The 18,219-nt window shown below is 32.0% G+C and overlaps 1 protein-coding gene and 2 long non-coding RNA genes across 3 annotated transcripts in view; 1 reads left to right on the forward strand and 2 right to left on the reverse strand.

Moving 5' to 3' along the window:
* LOC139485729 (hepatocyte growth factor receptor-like) overlaps window positions 1-739 on the reverse strand; it is a 34,173-nt gene extending 33,434 nt beyond the window's left edge. The window contains exon 1 of the mRNA XM_071270377.1: window positions 607-739. Within this exon, the coding sequence (XP_071126478.1) occupies window positions 607-654 (48 nt within the window). The 5' untranslated portion in view covers window positions 655-739. The remainder of the gene's footprint in view (window positions 1-606) is intronic.
* A 627-nt stretch (window positions 740-1,366) lies between these two features.
* Window positions 1,367-5,514, reverse strand: LOC139485459 (uncharacterized). The gene is made up of 3 exons (XR_011655328.1): window positions 5,363-5,514; window positions 3,165-3,363; window positions 1,367-1,755 (listed from the first exon to the last, which is right to left on the reverse strand). It is a non-coding gene; the product is annotated as an uncharacterized lncRNA (long non-coding RNA).
* Window positions 5,515-9,813: 4,299 nt separating this feature from the next.
* On the forward strand, window positions 9,814-17,087 carry LOC139485460 (uncharacterized). Its single transcript, XR_011655330.1, has 3 exons — window positions 9,814-11,767; window positions 15,419-15,495; window positions 16,372-17,087. It is a non-coding gene; the product is annotated as an uncharacterized lncRNA (long non-coding RNA).
* Window positions 17,088-18,219: the final 1,132 nt, after the last annotated feature.

Genomic DNA, 18,219 nt, shown 5'->3' on the forward strand with positions numbered 1-18,219 from the left:
GACTTTTGCAATATAATATTGTTGTAATATACTTTGCATGGTACTTATGACGCATCAGAGAAAAATTAAGCAACAAAACAGTCGTTTTATTGCCGTTCTGATACAATGTAAACAAACCCACCAGCACAGAATCAGGACCCACCAGCACCTGACCGGACCAAATCACCAGCACAGAACGTTCTCTCGCAGGACAACCATACCCACCGTGATATATAACGATAACATATATGTGCACCAAACGATGTCAATTCATATATAAAAACTTAAGGGTAGCTGGTATATTTATGAATAATGAGTGATGATGAGTTAGTGCTTATATAAGCATGGATCATATTTTAAATATTGTATATAAGTATAAGTCATTCTTTCTTAAATATTTATATAACTATAGGAACTGAATTTCAGTGAATGTTATATTAAAATGGGTACGTTTTTTGAGGCAAAAATGGCACACCCCTACCAAAAAATATCGAAGTTACCTCCCCCCCCCCCGTGCGATTAAACGTTATTTTCATATTGTATTGCATCAGTTTATCAATATCATATGGTAACAAATTTACAAAGTTGATATGAGATCCTATTTCAAATTGTACGCATTATAGTTACCCTGTTTCCTGTCAGCAGATAGAGATTACTGTGTGTATCTAGAACCATTTCACAAGAAACTGGAATATTCCTGTCACCACTAACGTCAAATTTGACGTACGATGTACCCCGTGTCGAGGTAACCAGTATCTTGAAAAAATAATTACAAGAAAATTTCAATTAAATGACAATCAACAAATAACACTGGACACTTTTAATTTGCAAAACACTCATTTGCAAATCCGCCGCCGCCTCAAACAAGAGCTACAATATCATGTATATAACCAAAATGTGCAGAATTACATGGGATTCAATAATTTCATTGGTTTTCTACAGTTACTTTCATATTTATTTTGCAATTTGAATTATAAAAACATGGGATTTTCAATATCCCATGGGACAGGGCAAAATCCCATGGGATTTACCATTATCCCATGGGATTTTGGTTAAATCCCATGGGATTTTTTTTTGTCCCATGGGATTATTGTAGTCCCATGGGATATTTGTTGTCCCATGGGACAAAAAAAATCCCATGGGATTTTTATTATCCCATGGGATTTTTAATATCCCATGGGACAAATTAAAATCCTATGGGATTCTAATTGTAAATATATAGATATAAATAAACAGTAATGTGTATGTTACAATGTATTCTATTTGGTAGTAAATTATTATAAGATGAATCTTTTTAATTGAATATCTTTTTTTCTTGGGAAATGTTAATTTAGCATATTGTTCTTTAACTGTTCAAAACTAAACTTTTAAACAACAAAGCAGATAATGTAAGTATCAATATATGTTTATTCATGAATTATAGAATACTTTCTTGAAACACAATTATTTGCCATTTGAAATCAATAAAAACTCTATTGTTAGGCTTAACATACTAGTAGCTATTTAAGTAAATCTATTTTTTCACAATATCCCTCAACACAAAACATTAATAGTTTCTTATCATCCAGCATTGTTTGATGGTATAGTCCACTTTTTGGACATTCAGCACAGAACTTTGACATTATTGTGGTTTCAATATTTTTTTGAATTTAAAAGAACTTCAAATCATTGACTGAGTGATGAAAATAATAACTGATCCAACTTTTTTCTTTGAATTTATTCTGGTCTTGTTTCTATGTTTTCTCCATTTATTTTAGGTGGTGAATTTCAATCCTTCTGAAAAAGAACCAATAAAATCTAAAGTAATGGATTATACAAAATTGTTTTCATACATGTAGCAATAATATGATTTTCAATAAAAATAGCTATGCGGTATGGATTTTACTGATTGTTAAAGGTTGTCCAGTGTCATCAGTTGCTAACGGCCTACATCCTTTGGTCTCTGATGGAGGGTTGTCAAATTTAATAATATACCACATCTTCCTATTCTAATACCATATAACAATCAATTAATTTATTCTTCTTTATAAAATTTGGGTATTTTCCCAAGTTATATACATAATATATATATATACTGTAAATTCGGAATTAATGCAAGTTTTTTTTATTGCGAAAAATGCAACGGAGTTGTAAACGCAATAATTTAAACTCGTATTATGAAATATTTCATATGGATTAAACAGGATTTTTCAAAATCGTAAAATTTAAAATCGCATTTAAGTCTAAAATGACAGAATCGCAATAATAAATGCACGCAATAATTTATGAATTTTACAGTATAAAGATCAATGTTAAAAGTTAAAACTTTAGACAACTATAATAACATTCCATTATTCACAAGAATTTGCAATATATTATACAAAATGCAGACAACAGAAACAATATTTCTTTAAGCTTTTGAAGTTCAGACAGATTTCAATTTGTGTTTTATTTCAATGAAAAAATACCTTGAACATATTGGAAATTATAACATTGATACAAACAAAATATTTATGTTTTATCCTTTTTTTTTGTGTTGTTGGCTTGCTGTCTCATTTTAATATACATTTAAACATACATCAATAATCTTCTTCTTTATTAAAAGTAAAAATGGGATATTTTTGATTTTGATATCCCAAAACATTATAGTTCTATCACATAACTTATTACCAAGTTAAAAAACACCAATGTGTTTGATATTAATTTTAAGACATGTATAAATGTTCCAGACCATATCAGTATTCGGATCTTACTTTTATGGTCCAGAACTTACAGTCCCACCATATGTGTACAGTCAGACCATTTAAGTATACTTGTACTGTCTGGTACCAGCTCAACCAAACCTGTGTTTTTATTTTAACTGCAATTAAACTTTTTGTATTAATCTATTAAAGATTTCAGTTATGTTGATCTGTACTGTACATTTGTTTGTAATAAACTTGACCAACTTCTTAAAATTGGGCAGACTGTATGCGTACAGTCCAAATACTTGTTTGTTCTGGAACATAAACATGATTAACAAGCATTTGGCAGGATGTCATGCTAAAATCCCATTAATATTAGTATTAAATTTTGAGTATAATACATGTAAATCCACAAGTTACTTACTGAAATTCATGGTGAACACTCACCAAAAACTTACAATTTAGAGGAAAGACTGGAAAGATGAATGCACTAACACTATCAAAACAGAGCATAAAACTTACCGAAAAACAAGATGTTTTACATTTATCCAGGAGCAGGATAATTGAAAAGTTGTTTTTTTCTTTCTCTGCTGTCCATCATATAACCTTTGAATTCATTCATGCAAAATATGAAAATCTGCAAAGGTAAGACCTAGAACCTCAACTTATCCACATTTTGAATTTTGAACTGCATACTTGTCCTTTTCATCTTGCTGACAACCTAAACATAAAAAAATGATAAAAACATAATTCTAGATTGAATTTGTGTTTTTATTTTTGTTGGTACATGTACAAACAATTTTCCCAACTTTAAAACGAAAACATCATCACCAAAGAGGAGGTCATACTAACCTCCGAAATATTTAAACAAACCGAAATTATTACTTGATTAAGATCTCGTCGTAAATTAATGGCATAGATACTCTTATTTTTGAAAACTTGATGTCTATTGCATACTTATATTCCTTTGTACGAGAGTATGCATATTAAGATGGACTCCATGGACTTTAATGTAAGCATGATTAATTTTACAGTCACTGACAGTTTTTCAGCTCTATGTGTACATTTTGAGAGAATCTTACAATACTGTATATTCTGATATTCAGAACTTATTGTGAGGTTTTTATTAATACAACTGAAAGCTGTATCTCGTTTTCATTTCTGATACATATTTATGAGCTGAAGACCAGTGCCGAATTTTTCTCACTGCATTGAAGACCCATAAGTGACCTTCGGCCGTTGTCTGCTCTTTGATTGGGTTGTTGTCTCTTTGTCAAATTCCCAGTTTCCACTTCCCATTTTATATCATGTATGCTGATTTTTCTTAAATTACAATATTCAATCATGCAATTTTGTCTATTATTGAAAATACGATAAGCAAAAATAAATGCACAAAAAATTTAACATTGTTATATATATGTAAAAGACTTTTTTTTAAATTCAAAACAGTTGCCTACACTGTTAATTTCCTTGTTTGATTTCATATTTTTAAAGCCTTTATAGCTAGCTAGATGGTATGCCGGGGCGGATCCAGCCATTTTAAAAAGGGGGGTTCCCAACCCAAGACAAAGGGGATGATCCTATATTCATTTGATTTGTTTTATTGTCTCATACAAGAATATATATGGTTTGACGGTGGGGATCAGGGATCCTGAAATTTTTTCACCTCACCACTGGATGACAGGGGATCTCAACCATTTAAAAGTTTCTCAAACATGTGGGGGTGGGGGTGAACCCCATGGACTCTCCCTAAAGATATTTCCTTTGATTTGTTTTATTGTTCTATACAAGAATATATAAATATGGTTTAGGGGTGGGGATCTTGACCGTTTACAAGTTTTCAAACTAGAGGGGGTGGGACTTCACTTTTATTTTATTTCATTATTAATTTTATTGTCCCCGACAAGAATATATATGGTTTAGGGGTGGGGATCTGGATCGTTCACAAGATAATAGCACATTCTCAAATTGAACAGAGTGGGGTAACCCCCAAAGACCTCCTTTTAATTTCATTTGATTTGTTTTATCGTCCCATTCAAGAATATATATGGTTTAGGGATGGGGATCTGGACCGTTTACAAGATAATAGCATATTCTCAAATTGAAAGGGGTGGGGATTACCTCCCATGGACTCACCCTCCCTTCTTTCTTCCCCCCGAAATACCTTTTAATAAGCCCCAATGCACAGATAGTTCACAGTATTTTCCCTTGATTTACACTAAAGAATATACACTATACAGGTGTAATTTTTTTTTTTAAAGATAATACAACTGAAGACCACCATGACCACAGTGGTGGATCCAGAATTTTTCATAAGTGGGGCCCACCGACTGCCTAAGAGGGGCCTGCTCCTGCCATGACTCAGTGATTCCATATATAATCAACCAATTCTTTTCCCAAACAGGGGTCCCTGAACTCCTGATTCCCCCTTTTTTTTCCTCATTTCAATCACCCTGATATAAATTTAGTTTTATCACTTACAATAGGAATGGTTTGAATTCCCCAATAATTCTTATATACCATTAATATCAACATATTTCATTTTTGATAAATGAAAGGCAAAAGTTTTCTATGGGTAGAAATGATAGTGGGAAGCTTTCAGATTCACACCATGCCGGTGGCTGTGTTCAAAGTGCTGGGTTTTTATGACCCTCGTTGTTTGCGGACTAACTATTTAGGCCAGTGGTGGATAATAGTGTGCGTGCATTAATCTTCTATACCTTCTTAATCAATATATTCAAATACTGACGGCAAGTGTTGTAATGATGTATCAATGTCTTTTTGAAATCACCGTGCTATTTACATGTGGGATCGAGAATGCAGGGGAAGGAAACTTGTCAATTATGTTTATTTCTAAGCCAAAATAAAATGAGCCGCCGTAAAATTAACCTTGGGTAATAACAATCATAAGTTAACAGTGCATGTAAGGCTCGTCTCGGAGGGGTGTCTTTTTTTCTGTCTTCTTTTTATGCCCCACCTACGATAGTAGAGGGGCATTATGTTTTCTGGTCTGTGCCTCCGTTCGTTCGTCCTGTTTCAGGTTAAAGTTTTTGGTCGAGGTAGTTTTTGATGAAGTTGAAGTCCAATCAACCTGAAACTTAGTATATATGTTCCTTATGGTATGATCTTTCTAATTTTAATGTCAATTAGAGTTCTTACCCCAATTTCACGGTCCACTGAACATAGAAAATGATAGTGCGAGTGGGGCATCCGTGTACTGGGAACACATTCTTGTTTTAGTTATATTTTTAATAACTTACACTTTTTTCCATTATTCTCTTTCTTTCACTATTCTTTATTCCTTTTTTTTCTTTGTCCTTTGTTCTCTATTCTGTTAATTCACATCCATACCCTCTTATGTGTATGTGGACTTACTGTAGTTTATTTTTTAGTTCTGGCAGAGATATTAGATACAATATATATGTCTCTGGTTCTGGTATTATGCGATAAGTCAATTTCTTTTTCATGCAGTGTCATGAAATATAATGGTTTTATGCATATCAGCCAAGATTGTGCGCAACATTTTAATAAACAATTCAACACTATATACACGTTATGTGAATTTTATTAAAATCGATGAAGAACATGAATTTGGCAGCTAGTGCCCCTTAAACAGGTAAAGTTCAATTAACAAATTCTGATCTACTGGCATTCAACACCAAATTACTTACTTGCTGTATATTGATAAATGTGATTGTATATTGTCAATACCTCAACATCGAGAATACGTCATGTGAGGTGTTGGTCGCGGGTCAAAGGTTGCGGCTTCGAGACAGAGAAAAACATCCAGGTAAAAAGTGTAGAATTTTGTTTTTGAAAATTTGAGTTGTAAATTTTCCTAAAAAGTACTTAATTCCGTTCATCTAGTTGTAAATTTTCCTAAAAAAAGTACTTATTTCCGTTCATCTATTATGGGTATAAACTAAACTGAACAAGAAAAGTATTAGTAAACAGACAGAAAGTCCGACGTTGAATTAATTATTTTACAATTAATTGTTTAAATATATGAGAGAATGTTTTAGGCGAATTTTCTTTAATTACAGATAAATGTATTTTAGGTTCAGGAAATAATTTATTCTTCGGGTACGTCTAAACAACCGCTCAGGACCTCCTGAGTGCACTCAGGACATACAAAGTGCACTCAGGACCCATTACCGTAATCATATCTGCACACATGATGGATGTTTATATTCGTTATACGCTTCTTATTTTAGAGTTAAATTTTGGTAGAAGTTGAAATCGCAGGGGCGGATCCAGCCATTTTAAAAAGGGGGGGGGTCCTAACCCAGGGCAAAAAAAGGGGGGTTCAACTACATGTCCCCATTCAAATGCATTGATCGGCCAAAAAAAAGGGGGGGGTTCCAACCCCCCCAGAACCCCCCCAGAACCCCCCATCTGGATCCGCGCCTGAATCGAACTTAGATAGATATGTTAATTCTTATAAAATAATGAGGGCACGTGTCACTGATTACACAACTACTGAGCCATGAATTATCCAATCAACAAAATTGATTGGATTATCTTTATTGTTTTTTAGGAATTGTATTGTTTAGTTCAGTTTTACCTTTAACATGAATTTGCATATAGAAAAAATAAAACATATATCTCATTCGATGTGCTTTTTCAGTTTATTTTTCATGATGACGGGTAAATTAATTTGTTGTGTTTTGCAGTTCACGAATAAAGAAAATTATTTTATAGTTGCGTTTTTTTTTCTGTAACAAGTTCGATTTTTGTTTTTCAGTGTGATTCTTTTCTCTATCTCTCTCTCTAAATCAAGTTTTTAAATAAACACAATGTTGACTGAATATCAAATTTTATTACATTTGTATATCTTTATTCTCAACAAACCATTATACAAGAGAAGACAATTATGTACAATATTCAGTTTAACCTTAACGGAAATCTGTGCACGAAGACTTAGTCGTGGTTTGAACGGATTTCGTGTCAATAAACTGTCTTCGAAATAGTCTTTCTTTGTTAATGTTTGTGTCATTTTGGTCTTTTGTGGATAGTTGTCTCATTAGCAATCATACCACATCTTCTTTTTTAAAATTTCTCGCTACTACAATCTAACTTACATATTTTTTAGAAATAATTATACCCAAAATATCATAATTTTCAAAAAGCGGAGACGAAAACGGAGACAAGTTCATTTTCAGAATTTATTTTCGCATTGAAATTCGTTTCAGGCTTGTGAAACTGGACAAAACGACTTTAATTAGAGAAAAAAAACTTAATAAAAACGGATTTCTTAAAATATTCGTATAACTCAAAAATAAAATTCCTGGACAAGTTCGATAAAAATGAGAAATAACATCTAACTACATGTATATGAGTTTGATTGTTTGAAAAGTACGGCTTTTACCGTTTAGAACGGATTCCATATACAAAACTTTAATTAATATAAATTCTTTTAAAGTATGAACATTTATAATTATTTCCCTTTTCAAACTCGTGCAAATTTAAGAATTAATTACTGGTCCAGGACATGATAATAAAATTAAGAATAAAACTTAAAAATTTATGGAACGAAATTTTAATAAAAGACGAAAATCTTAAAACATCGTGATATTCATTCTAGACGTCACAATATTACTTCCCGCATGGTCACACTGTACTAACAACACAATGTATAAAACAACAATAAAGATAATCCGATTAATTTTGTTGATTGGATAATTCATGGCTCAGTAGTTGTGTAATCAGTGACACGTGCCCTTATTATTTTCTAAGAATTACAAATTCTACCAAATTTAACTCTAAAATAAGAAGCGTATAAAGAATATATGCATCCATCCTGTGTGCGATGACTATAAAGGGTCCTGAGTGCACTTCGTATGTCATGAGTGCAATCAGGAGGTCCTTCAAGCGGTGTTTAGACGTACCGTTATTCTTCTGGAAGCTTCAATTTTTTCTTATCAATAAGTTTTACACAAGGAGACATTTTTTTTTGACAGCATGAACCCCAGTTAATGAGCAAACACAAATTAAGAACGAAAATCGTTTACAATTAAATTTTATAGAAGGAAAAAAGGGGGGGGGTAATAAACAAATTTTATTTACGCTCACATACTTTTAAACAGATTTGCATATGTAAGCTCTCTATAGTTAATGTTAAATTATTTCAGGAGTTTTGAAAAAAAGAATATTATATACAGTTTAATTTCGACTAAAATAGTGATTCTTTTTATAGATTTGGTACCTCAGTTTCGACTCAACATTTCATTTTGAATTGTTAGATGGCAAACTCTTTAGGCGAATATTGTATCTGTTCTTTATTTAATTATGGTGATATTGGCGATAATATTCATTATAACAAGGCCTTGTACAAATCCTTGATTATGGAATGTTTGGTAATATAAAAAGACGAAAGTAGACAAACCCTAATTATGCAGGGTTTCACAAGTTGATCTCCAAGCGGCCCACATTTAACATATAATAAGATCTATATTTTTCAACGTTTTCAAAATGAAATAACTTGAATTGAAAATTTCCCAACTGTGAAAATTTGTTATTTCTAAACGTCTTTAATTATTATTTCGGAAAAAAAAATTATTTAGCATATTCATATATTTTCATAATTTTTTCCGAGGAAACCTTTTTTTTTGCAAAGTTTACTTCTATATGTTTTTAACCATCACCAGCGACTTATTCTCTGCCATCACCAATTAGTCCTAATTATTAAAGATCAATTGCCCAAATTCAAATGATGATTGGTATATCGTATTGAATATGACCATCGGTCATCCGTGACGTATCCCAAATAACGACGCATGCCGATAGATAGATCATAGTTTATTAATTAGCGTCTCGCAATTTAAATTTCATCAAGGGGACTTAATTAAACCAGTTACTATACAAATCTTGAAAAAACGATGTACATGTACTTTTTAATATTTTTAAAACAAATTACCAAGGACGTATGTTAGTTATACGTCCTTGAAATTACGAAAACGTTTAGTGTAAAAATCACCGAATATAAATGTTTCTTTCTTGCAGGTTTTGGCATTTGTAAATAACATTAACGTTTTGGAATTCTAATGCAAAAGACAGTCGATTCAAACTGAAATAACTTCTTTAAAGATGGTTTGATTTTTTCAGAGACACATGTATTATATATATGTCTCAATACATGTGTTATATGTCTCAGATTTTATCAAAACAAAAATTACAAAATTATAAAATATGTTAGTTATCGAATGTATACCCTGAACTCTTACTATTATATATACATGTCCTAAGTTACTTAATGTCCTGTGTGCAACCAGGAGATCCTGAACGGTTTTTAAACGTACCATTATTTTATATGCATATATTCAAAGCTGTTCTTAATTATATGCATACTAGGTATCAGTGGCGGATCCAGGGGGAGGGTTTCGGGGGTTGGAACCACCCCTTTTTTTGAACGATCAATGTATTTGAATGGGGACATATGGTTGGAACCACCCCCTCCCCCTTTTGTCCTGGGTTGAGACCCCCTTCTTTTCAAATGGCTGGCTCCGCCGCAGAGGTATATTTATATATATATGTGTGTACCAGCCCCCTCCTAAATCTTGGGAAACAAATGGTAGATTATATAGGGAATCACGGAAGCATGACTGGACGTGACCCCTCTAAGGCAGTCAATGAGTCCCCACTTATGAAAATTTCTGGATCAACCATTGCTTAGTTCTAGTTATCTTAGGTCCTAGTGTGAAATAATGCCAATAGGTCTTTTAAAACACATCTTTATTCATACATGTATATATACGTTTTCTCACGGATTTGTTCATGCAATATTGGAATTATGTTTACTCAATGCGCAATTACTGAAGTTTATATTTGCTACTTTTCTTCTTAATTTCATATAATTTTTTTTTTTGATTTTTTTTCTTCGAAAAATTAGTGGTGTTGAAATAGGGAATGGACACAGATACCTTATCACATTTAACCAAAGAAATGTTGTATAATGTCATCAATCTGTATTACACGTAGACAGGATGTTCTCTAGAAAACTATACGTTATACACACCCGAGAATACACGCACTGTCGTAATGGAAAATTACTGTATGTTATAGTTACCTGTAATCAGCTTTGCAACACCATGTCATGACAGTTCAAAAAGATTTTCTTCAAATCAAATTGGAATATTCATTTTTTCTGTAAAATTTAAAACTTTAAAAAGTAGACTTTGACAAAATTATGAAATAGAAAGAATTGAACAATTTAAAATCGTATTTTAACAAAGATTTAGATATAATTTTACAACGATCCTTAAAAAATAACCAAACAAACGTTGAATCAAACGATATGAACCTACGCAGTTTTATATTAAAATACTGACACACACCAGTTTGCCATCTCAGTATGCAAGGCAAGGGTGCTTGGTGAGGTGCTGGAACTTGATGTACATGTATCATTAAGTTAATACAGTTCTGTTAGTATTGACTGCCTTTTTACAGAGACTTTCTATTCTTACTGTTATCAGTTAGTATAGACGGTTCCTGGCTTAGAATGATTCTCTGCTCAGCAAATGGTGCGTAATTAGCATTTGAATCAAATTTCTTGTAGAACATGTAGAAGTAAAAAACACAAATTAATGTATTTGACAACTTTATTCAGGAGCACAGTCTATATTATCCGGCGTAAATAACTTCGAGCTTTATGTGGAAGTTTACTCTGCTGCTCGATCTATGCTAATCGATGTTCCAGTATATTTCATATTTATATTTATTCGTGAGGCCTCGTCATCGTTTATATTCACTAAAAGCACAGTCGCCTAAATATTTTATATGGCGAAAAAATTGCGAAAATTGGGGGAAATAATATATTTTTAGTAGCATTATTATTTTAGAATCTTAAGAGGTTGCTTGCAAATTTAACTCTAAAATGAGAAGTGTATGACGATCTATAACGAATATATACATCCATCATGTGTGCAGATACGACGGCGACTATATAGGGTCTGCCATGAGTGCACTTTGTATGCCCTGCATGTGTGCACCCAGGAGGTCCTCCTGAGCGGTGTTTAGACGTACCGGGAAAATCTTATCTGATTCAGGATCAATTCATCAGTTACACTCCCCTGTCACCAGTGATTCTTTTTTGCTGACATTCTGAAAAAGTATTGTGTAGTCCCTGTGTAAGTGTTGACTCTCAACTTGCACATGTGATTTTTTAACACTCCCTGGACTTCTGCAAAAACAGAAAGTCACAGGACATTCCGACAAAAAGTCACAGGACAAAAAGTCACAAACAATTTGTTGACAATTGATTGAATATAAATGAAAAAAGATTTTGAAATATCTTCTTTTTATTACATATATTCATTTTTAATTTTAGGAAATTGTTCATAATATAAAAAAGAAGATGTGGTATGATTGCCAATGAGACAACTGTCCACAAGAGACCAAAATGACAGACATTAACAACTAGAGGTCTTTACGGCCTTCAACCATAAGCCAATATAAAGAAGGTATGGTATGATTGCCAATGAGACAACTGTCCACAAGAGACCAAAATGACACAGACATTAACAACCATAGGTCACCAAACAGCCTTCAACAATGAGCAAAGCCCGAGGTAAAGCCCATACCGCATAGTCAGCTGTAAAAGGCAATCATACTATATCTTTTTTTTTATATTTACATGTTAAAAAATGTGTGCAAATGTAATCAAAAGCTGCACACAAACGTAATGATTTTTGTGCGCAAATGTAATGGTAATGTGCGCAAACCTAATGCACTGATTTATTTGTTTTTAATAAATTTTAATTTAAAGTTGCTACATCATGTTCATGTATAAAACTTCAAGAAAAATACAAAAAGAGTGTTTTCTTGTTCAAAGAAAAATAATCTCAAAACTAAATTGTGACTTTTTGTCCTGTGACAGTGTGTGACTTTTTGACTGTGACTTTCTGTCCTGCATTCAGATTGAATAGGGGAGTTTGGTTGACCCCGCCTCCCTCTATCTGAGACTACTATCTCAGTGATGAGCTTTATGTTTCATGTACAAATGTATTGTGCTTGTCATATATATGTATGTCGGATAAAAGCTCTACAGACCTTTAATATGTTGTATTGTTATATGTATAACCGACAATAAATAAATAGCCCCTAACAAGTAAGAATTAGGTTACTTCTTTTTGTTTTGACATCTTGCATGGGTTTTTATTAAAATTATGCCCCCACTTTAAAAAAGGGGGGGGGGGGTATACTGTTTTACCCCTGTCTGTCCATCCATCCTTGCGTCAGTCAGTCCGTCCGATGAATATTTTTCGTCCCATTTTCCTTAGGAACTACAATAGAAGGATTTCTGAAATTTGGTTTCAGGTTTAAATAAGTCAGCTATACCGTGTGATGCATTTTCAGATTCATCACTCGACAACTTCCTGTTTTCCCAACACTTGTATGATTTTACACATGATAGCCAAGTTGAAAGTTGAAAACTAACAACCTAATTTATGTACAAAAAAATTGAAAAACAGATATGTTACACATAAACAAACGACAATCACTGAATTATCGGATCCTGACTTGGAACAGGCACAACCATAACAAATTGGCAGGGTATAAGGAACTTTGAAATTTTTTAGTTTTTGTGGTTTGGTCAATTTTCCGGATACTGTAAGCAATAAGGCCCCTTTATTTAGTGAATGAAATAATTGTAAGATGCACTTAGCTGTCTGTCATATTTTATATGAACTTGACCTCATTTTCATGCATGGTTCATTGGTCAATGAAACACTGCATTGTTTTGTCAGTTTATCATATGTTTAAAGTTACAGGTAGATTATATTTGGTAGATATGAAACAATTGTAAGGTGTGCATGTCTGAATGGCAGATTCATATATAAACCATTACCGCATTTTATTGTTCTTTGGTCAATGATAAGTTTTCTTGGTTTTGTCATTTTATCAGGCCACATTTAAAAGAATGTCTGTTTCCCCTCCCCGGGTCTACCCTTTGTAAACAGACCAGGAAGGCAGTTTTTTTTAGCTCACTTGAAAGGTCAAGTGAGCTTTTCTCATCACTTGGCGTTCGTCGTCTGTCGTCCTGCGTCCGTCGTCTGTAAACTTTTACAAAAATCTTCTCCTCTGAAACTACTTGGCCAAATTCTACCAAAGTTGGCCACAATCATCCTTGGGGTATCTAGTTTAAAAAATGTGTCGCGTGACCTGTCAAACCAACCAAGATGGCCGCCATGGCTAAAAATAGAACATAGGGGTAAAATGCAGTTTTTGGCTTATAACTCAAAAACCAAAGCATTTAGAGCAAATCTGACATGGGGTAAAATTGTTGATCAGGTCAAGATCTATCTGCCCTGAAATTTTCAGACGAATCGGACAACCTGTTGATGGGTTGCTGCCTGTGAAATGGTTATTTTAAGGAAATTTTGCAGTTTTTGGTTATTATCTTGAATACTATTATAGATAGAGATAAACTGTAAAAGCAATAATGTTCAGCAAAGTAAGACCTACAAATAAGTCAACATGATCAAAATTGTCAGTCGACCCCTTAAGGAGTTATTGCCCTTTATAGTCAATTTTTAACAACTTTTCATAATTTTTTGTAACTTTTTTAAAAATCTTCTTCTCTGAAACTACTTTGCCAAATTTTACCAAACTTGGCCACAATTATCATTGTGGTTTGTAGTTTAAAAAATATGTCCGATGACTCAGCCTACCAAACAAAATGGCCGACATGGCTAAAATTAGAACATAGTGGTAAAATGCAGGTTTTGCTTTATATCTTTGAAACTAAGACATTTAGGGCAAATCTTTCAAGATTTAAATGTCCATCAGAATAAGATATATCCCCTCACAAATTTTCAGTTGAATTGGACAACCTGTTGTTGAGTTGCTGCCCTAAAATTGGTGATTTTAAGGTAATTTTGCAGTTTTTGGTTATTATCTTGAATACTATTATAGATAGAGATAAACTGTAGACAGCAATAATGTTGAGCAAAGTAAGATCTACAAATAAGTCGGCATGATCAAAATTGTTAGAGGACCCCTTAAGGAGTTATTGCCCTTTATAGTCAATATTGAACAACTTTTCGTCATTTTTGTAACTTGTATAAAAATCATTTCTAAAACTACTTGGCCAAATTTAACCAAACTTGGCCACAATCATAATACTAGGGTATCTATTTTAAAAAAAAGTGTCTAATGACCCCGCCTACCAACGAAGATGGCCGACATCAGTAAACACATTTTAAAACAGGCGAGCGACACAGGCTCTTGAGAGCCTCTAGTTTTTTTTAACTGGATGTGATTGTCATAGCATGGTCACATGAATGGTTTGACTTGTCCAGTCCAGGCCACTTATCAGTTGTTTGTGCTCAATTTGAGTGTATTTATTTAGATTATCAATCCTTCTACTTTCAAGCACTTTCTAAAAATGGAAACAAATTATTTTCAGGAAAAAAATAATTTCGATTTTTTTGTGGAAAATAATTTTTTGACCCGGGCGCTTATTTTTGACCCGTGTGGGGGGAGGGGAAACAAACATATTTTTAATTTTGGCCTTAGATTTTTTAAGCATAGGTCTACTTGTTGTATGGAATGACTACAAGGTATCATATAAAAAAAGATGTCTGCCTGCCAAGGTTAATTTTACTGTGACCTCATATTCATAGAATAATGATAATATTCATGATATTGAACAGCAAGAATGATGAGTAAGTTGATGTTATATACAAATAAGACAAAATTTTCAGTTGCCTACTAATTATGTAATACATGAAGAAGTTATTTTTGTCATTAAATGATGTTTACCCTTTTATGTGTAGGGCAAGAACATGAAAGATAAAAGGGAAACTATAAACAGAAGAAATTATCAACAAAATAAGATTTACAAGCCTAAATGGTAAGTCCACTGTTATAAAAAATTTTGTCCTTGAATAATAATTAAATATTTATTAAAATAAGATGTGGTATGATGAAAGAGAAAACTATCCATCAGAGTTCAATTTAGTGGATGTAAGCATTGTAATTACTTATTAGAGGCCATTGATGACCTGTAAGTAATGAGAAAACCCATACCCTATACATGTTATAGTAATCTATAAAAGTCAACAGTAACCAAATTTGAAACAGAGCATCAATTCAAACGTCAAATATACCAGACTAATTTATAAAAACAAAAAATTATGAAAAATAAAAATGACGGGTGTATGAACCAACATCAACCACTGAACTATGTACAAGCTCCTGATATTAGACAGGTATAATATGGCTGGGTTGATATAAAAATAAGAAACACTTAGCAGTCTGATTTCCAATGAGACATTTCTCCAATAGAGATCAAATGACATTTAAGGAGGCTCTAGGGTATAACAATTTCAGAAAAATGTTTTAATATTTTTTTTTCATAACTCAATTTATTTATATCTTTATCATATGGTACACCAAATCATTCAAAACAATCAATTCGGTTTGGCCCCAGATGACTTTTAAAATGCATATATCATTGAAAAAGCTCCAAATTATCTCCCTTTGGTGCAAAAAAGCCATTTTTTGGCATTAAAAATGTAATATCTTATTTAACTCATCGGTGGCCTATATTTTTTATTATAATTTTAAATAAGCTGTACTTTAACTAAACTATTATAAAATTTAAGCGATTTCTGTAATTTAGTACTTGAATATTTAAATGAAAGTTTATCATATTAATCATAAACATGATAAAATAGCCATTTTATTGATCTCTTCACTGATAATTTTTGAGTTTGTGTATTTGTAGGTCAGAAATCTGGATTTTCATGGTCATCATTCACAGATCAATACTGAACGGAAAACTTAAAGCTGATATTTTTCTCCATAGTGCGACTTTTTTATTAATTTGAAATGGAACATGTTTTTTCCTACATTTATTTGAAAGAGGAAATTTCAACATGATGACTATAAACAAAAAGGAGTCATATCATCACGATCATTGATGCACAAGAACTTGATCATATAAATACAACAATGTAATTATCAATTGAAAGATGGAACGAATGAACAAGATATTAGAATGTTGTTGTCCAAATAAACTTGCTTTGTCTTCTCATTTGAATCTCTCCATTCAATAAAGATGTACAGAGGAAGATCTTTGAAGAACAGATTGAAAAAATGTTTTGTCTAAGAATTGCAGGAATATTCTAGTGAATGAAATTATTTATTGACTTCACTCTTATATAGTGGACTGAATAATTGTACATAGCAAGCTGTGAATAAAGAAAGCAAAAACTTTAACAAAAAGTGTTTATATTATAAATTTGCAATTATAAGCATACTATTATGTACACCACAAAGTTATATATAATTCAAATTGTTTGCCTATACAAGTATTGCAATGAACCTATAACAAAGAAAATCTTACCTCATGAAAAGAGTGAACTATTCAGTCAGAATATGAAATATTTTTTCAGTTCTATTTTTCATAATAGAATAAACAAGACAAAGATTTCAAAACAATATTTTTTCATTTATTTAGAAATTTCATCATTTTGTTTCAGTGAAAGGACTTTATTCTTTGACTGTAAAATATTATTATTATACATTCCAAAATAAGAATAATATTTATTGTCATATAAACAAATAAAAAACATGTTTGTGACAAAATTTTAAAAAAATTATATATATGTATATATAAAAAATAAAAAAAAAACTCGTATACATTTAAAACATTTTACTACCAAACAGCATTCATTGTAACATACACATAACTTTATATTTATATATATATATTTATAATTTTAATCCCATAGGATTTTATTTTGTCCCATGGGATATTAAAAATCCCATGGGATAATTATAGTCCCATGGGATTTTTTTTGTCCCATGGGACAACAAATATCCCATGGGACTACAATAATCCCATGGGACCAAAAAAAATCCCATGGGATTTAACCAAAATCCCATGGGATAATGGTAAATCCCATGGGATTTTGCCCTGTCCCATGGGATATTGAAAATCCCATGTTTTTATAATTCAAATTGCAAAATAAATATGAAAGTAACAGTATAAAACCAATGAAATTATTGAATCCCATGTAATTCCGCACATTTTGGTTATATACATGATATTGTAGCTCTTGTTTGAGGCGGCGGCGGATTTGCAAATGAGTGTTTTGCAAATTAAAAGTGTCCAGTGTTTAATTCTTAAATGTTTGAGACTATTGACCATGTAGCCTTTAACCATAATATTTTTCATTGAACAAGGAAATTGGAATATGATAAAATATAGTAATAAAGTAAAAGGAAGCATAAATGTAAAAAATAATTTTCAACTTTTTTTAAAAAATTGTATAAAGGTATAAAAATAATGAAAAGTTATTTCATGAATGGCTATTATTTATTTTGAATTTATTGAACCATAAAATTAATTTTTGACTCTTTACAAAGAATAATCCGTGAAGTCAAAAATTAATTTTATGGGTCAATAAATTCAAAATAAATTATTGCCATTCATTATAAATAAATTTCTATTAAAAATAAGGCTAAAAGAACTTTTTGTATTATTTATATTAACAATAACAACGTACGTAAACACATGTTGGCGTATGAATACACAACGTCAGAGTGGGCGTGTCGCCATAAAAATTTA

The sequence above is a fragment of the Mytilus edulis genome, chromosome 1 (genome assembly GCF_963676685.1).
Source record: "Mytilus edulis chromosome 1, xbMytEdul2.2, whole genome shotgun sequence".
NCBI classification, from domain to species: Eukaryota; Metazoa; Mollusca; class Bivalvia; order Mytilida; family Mytilidae; genus Mytilus; species Mytilus edulis.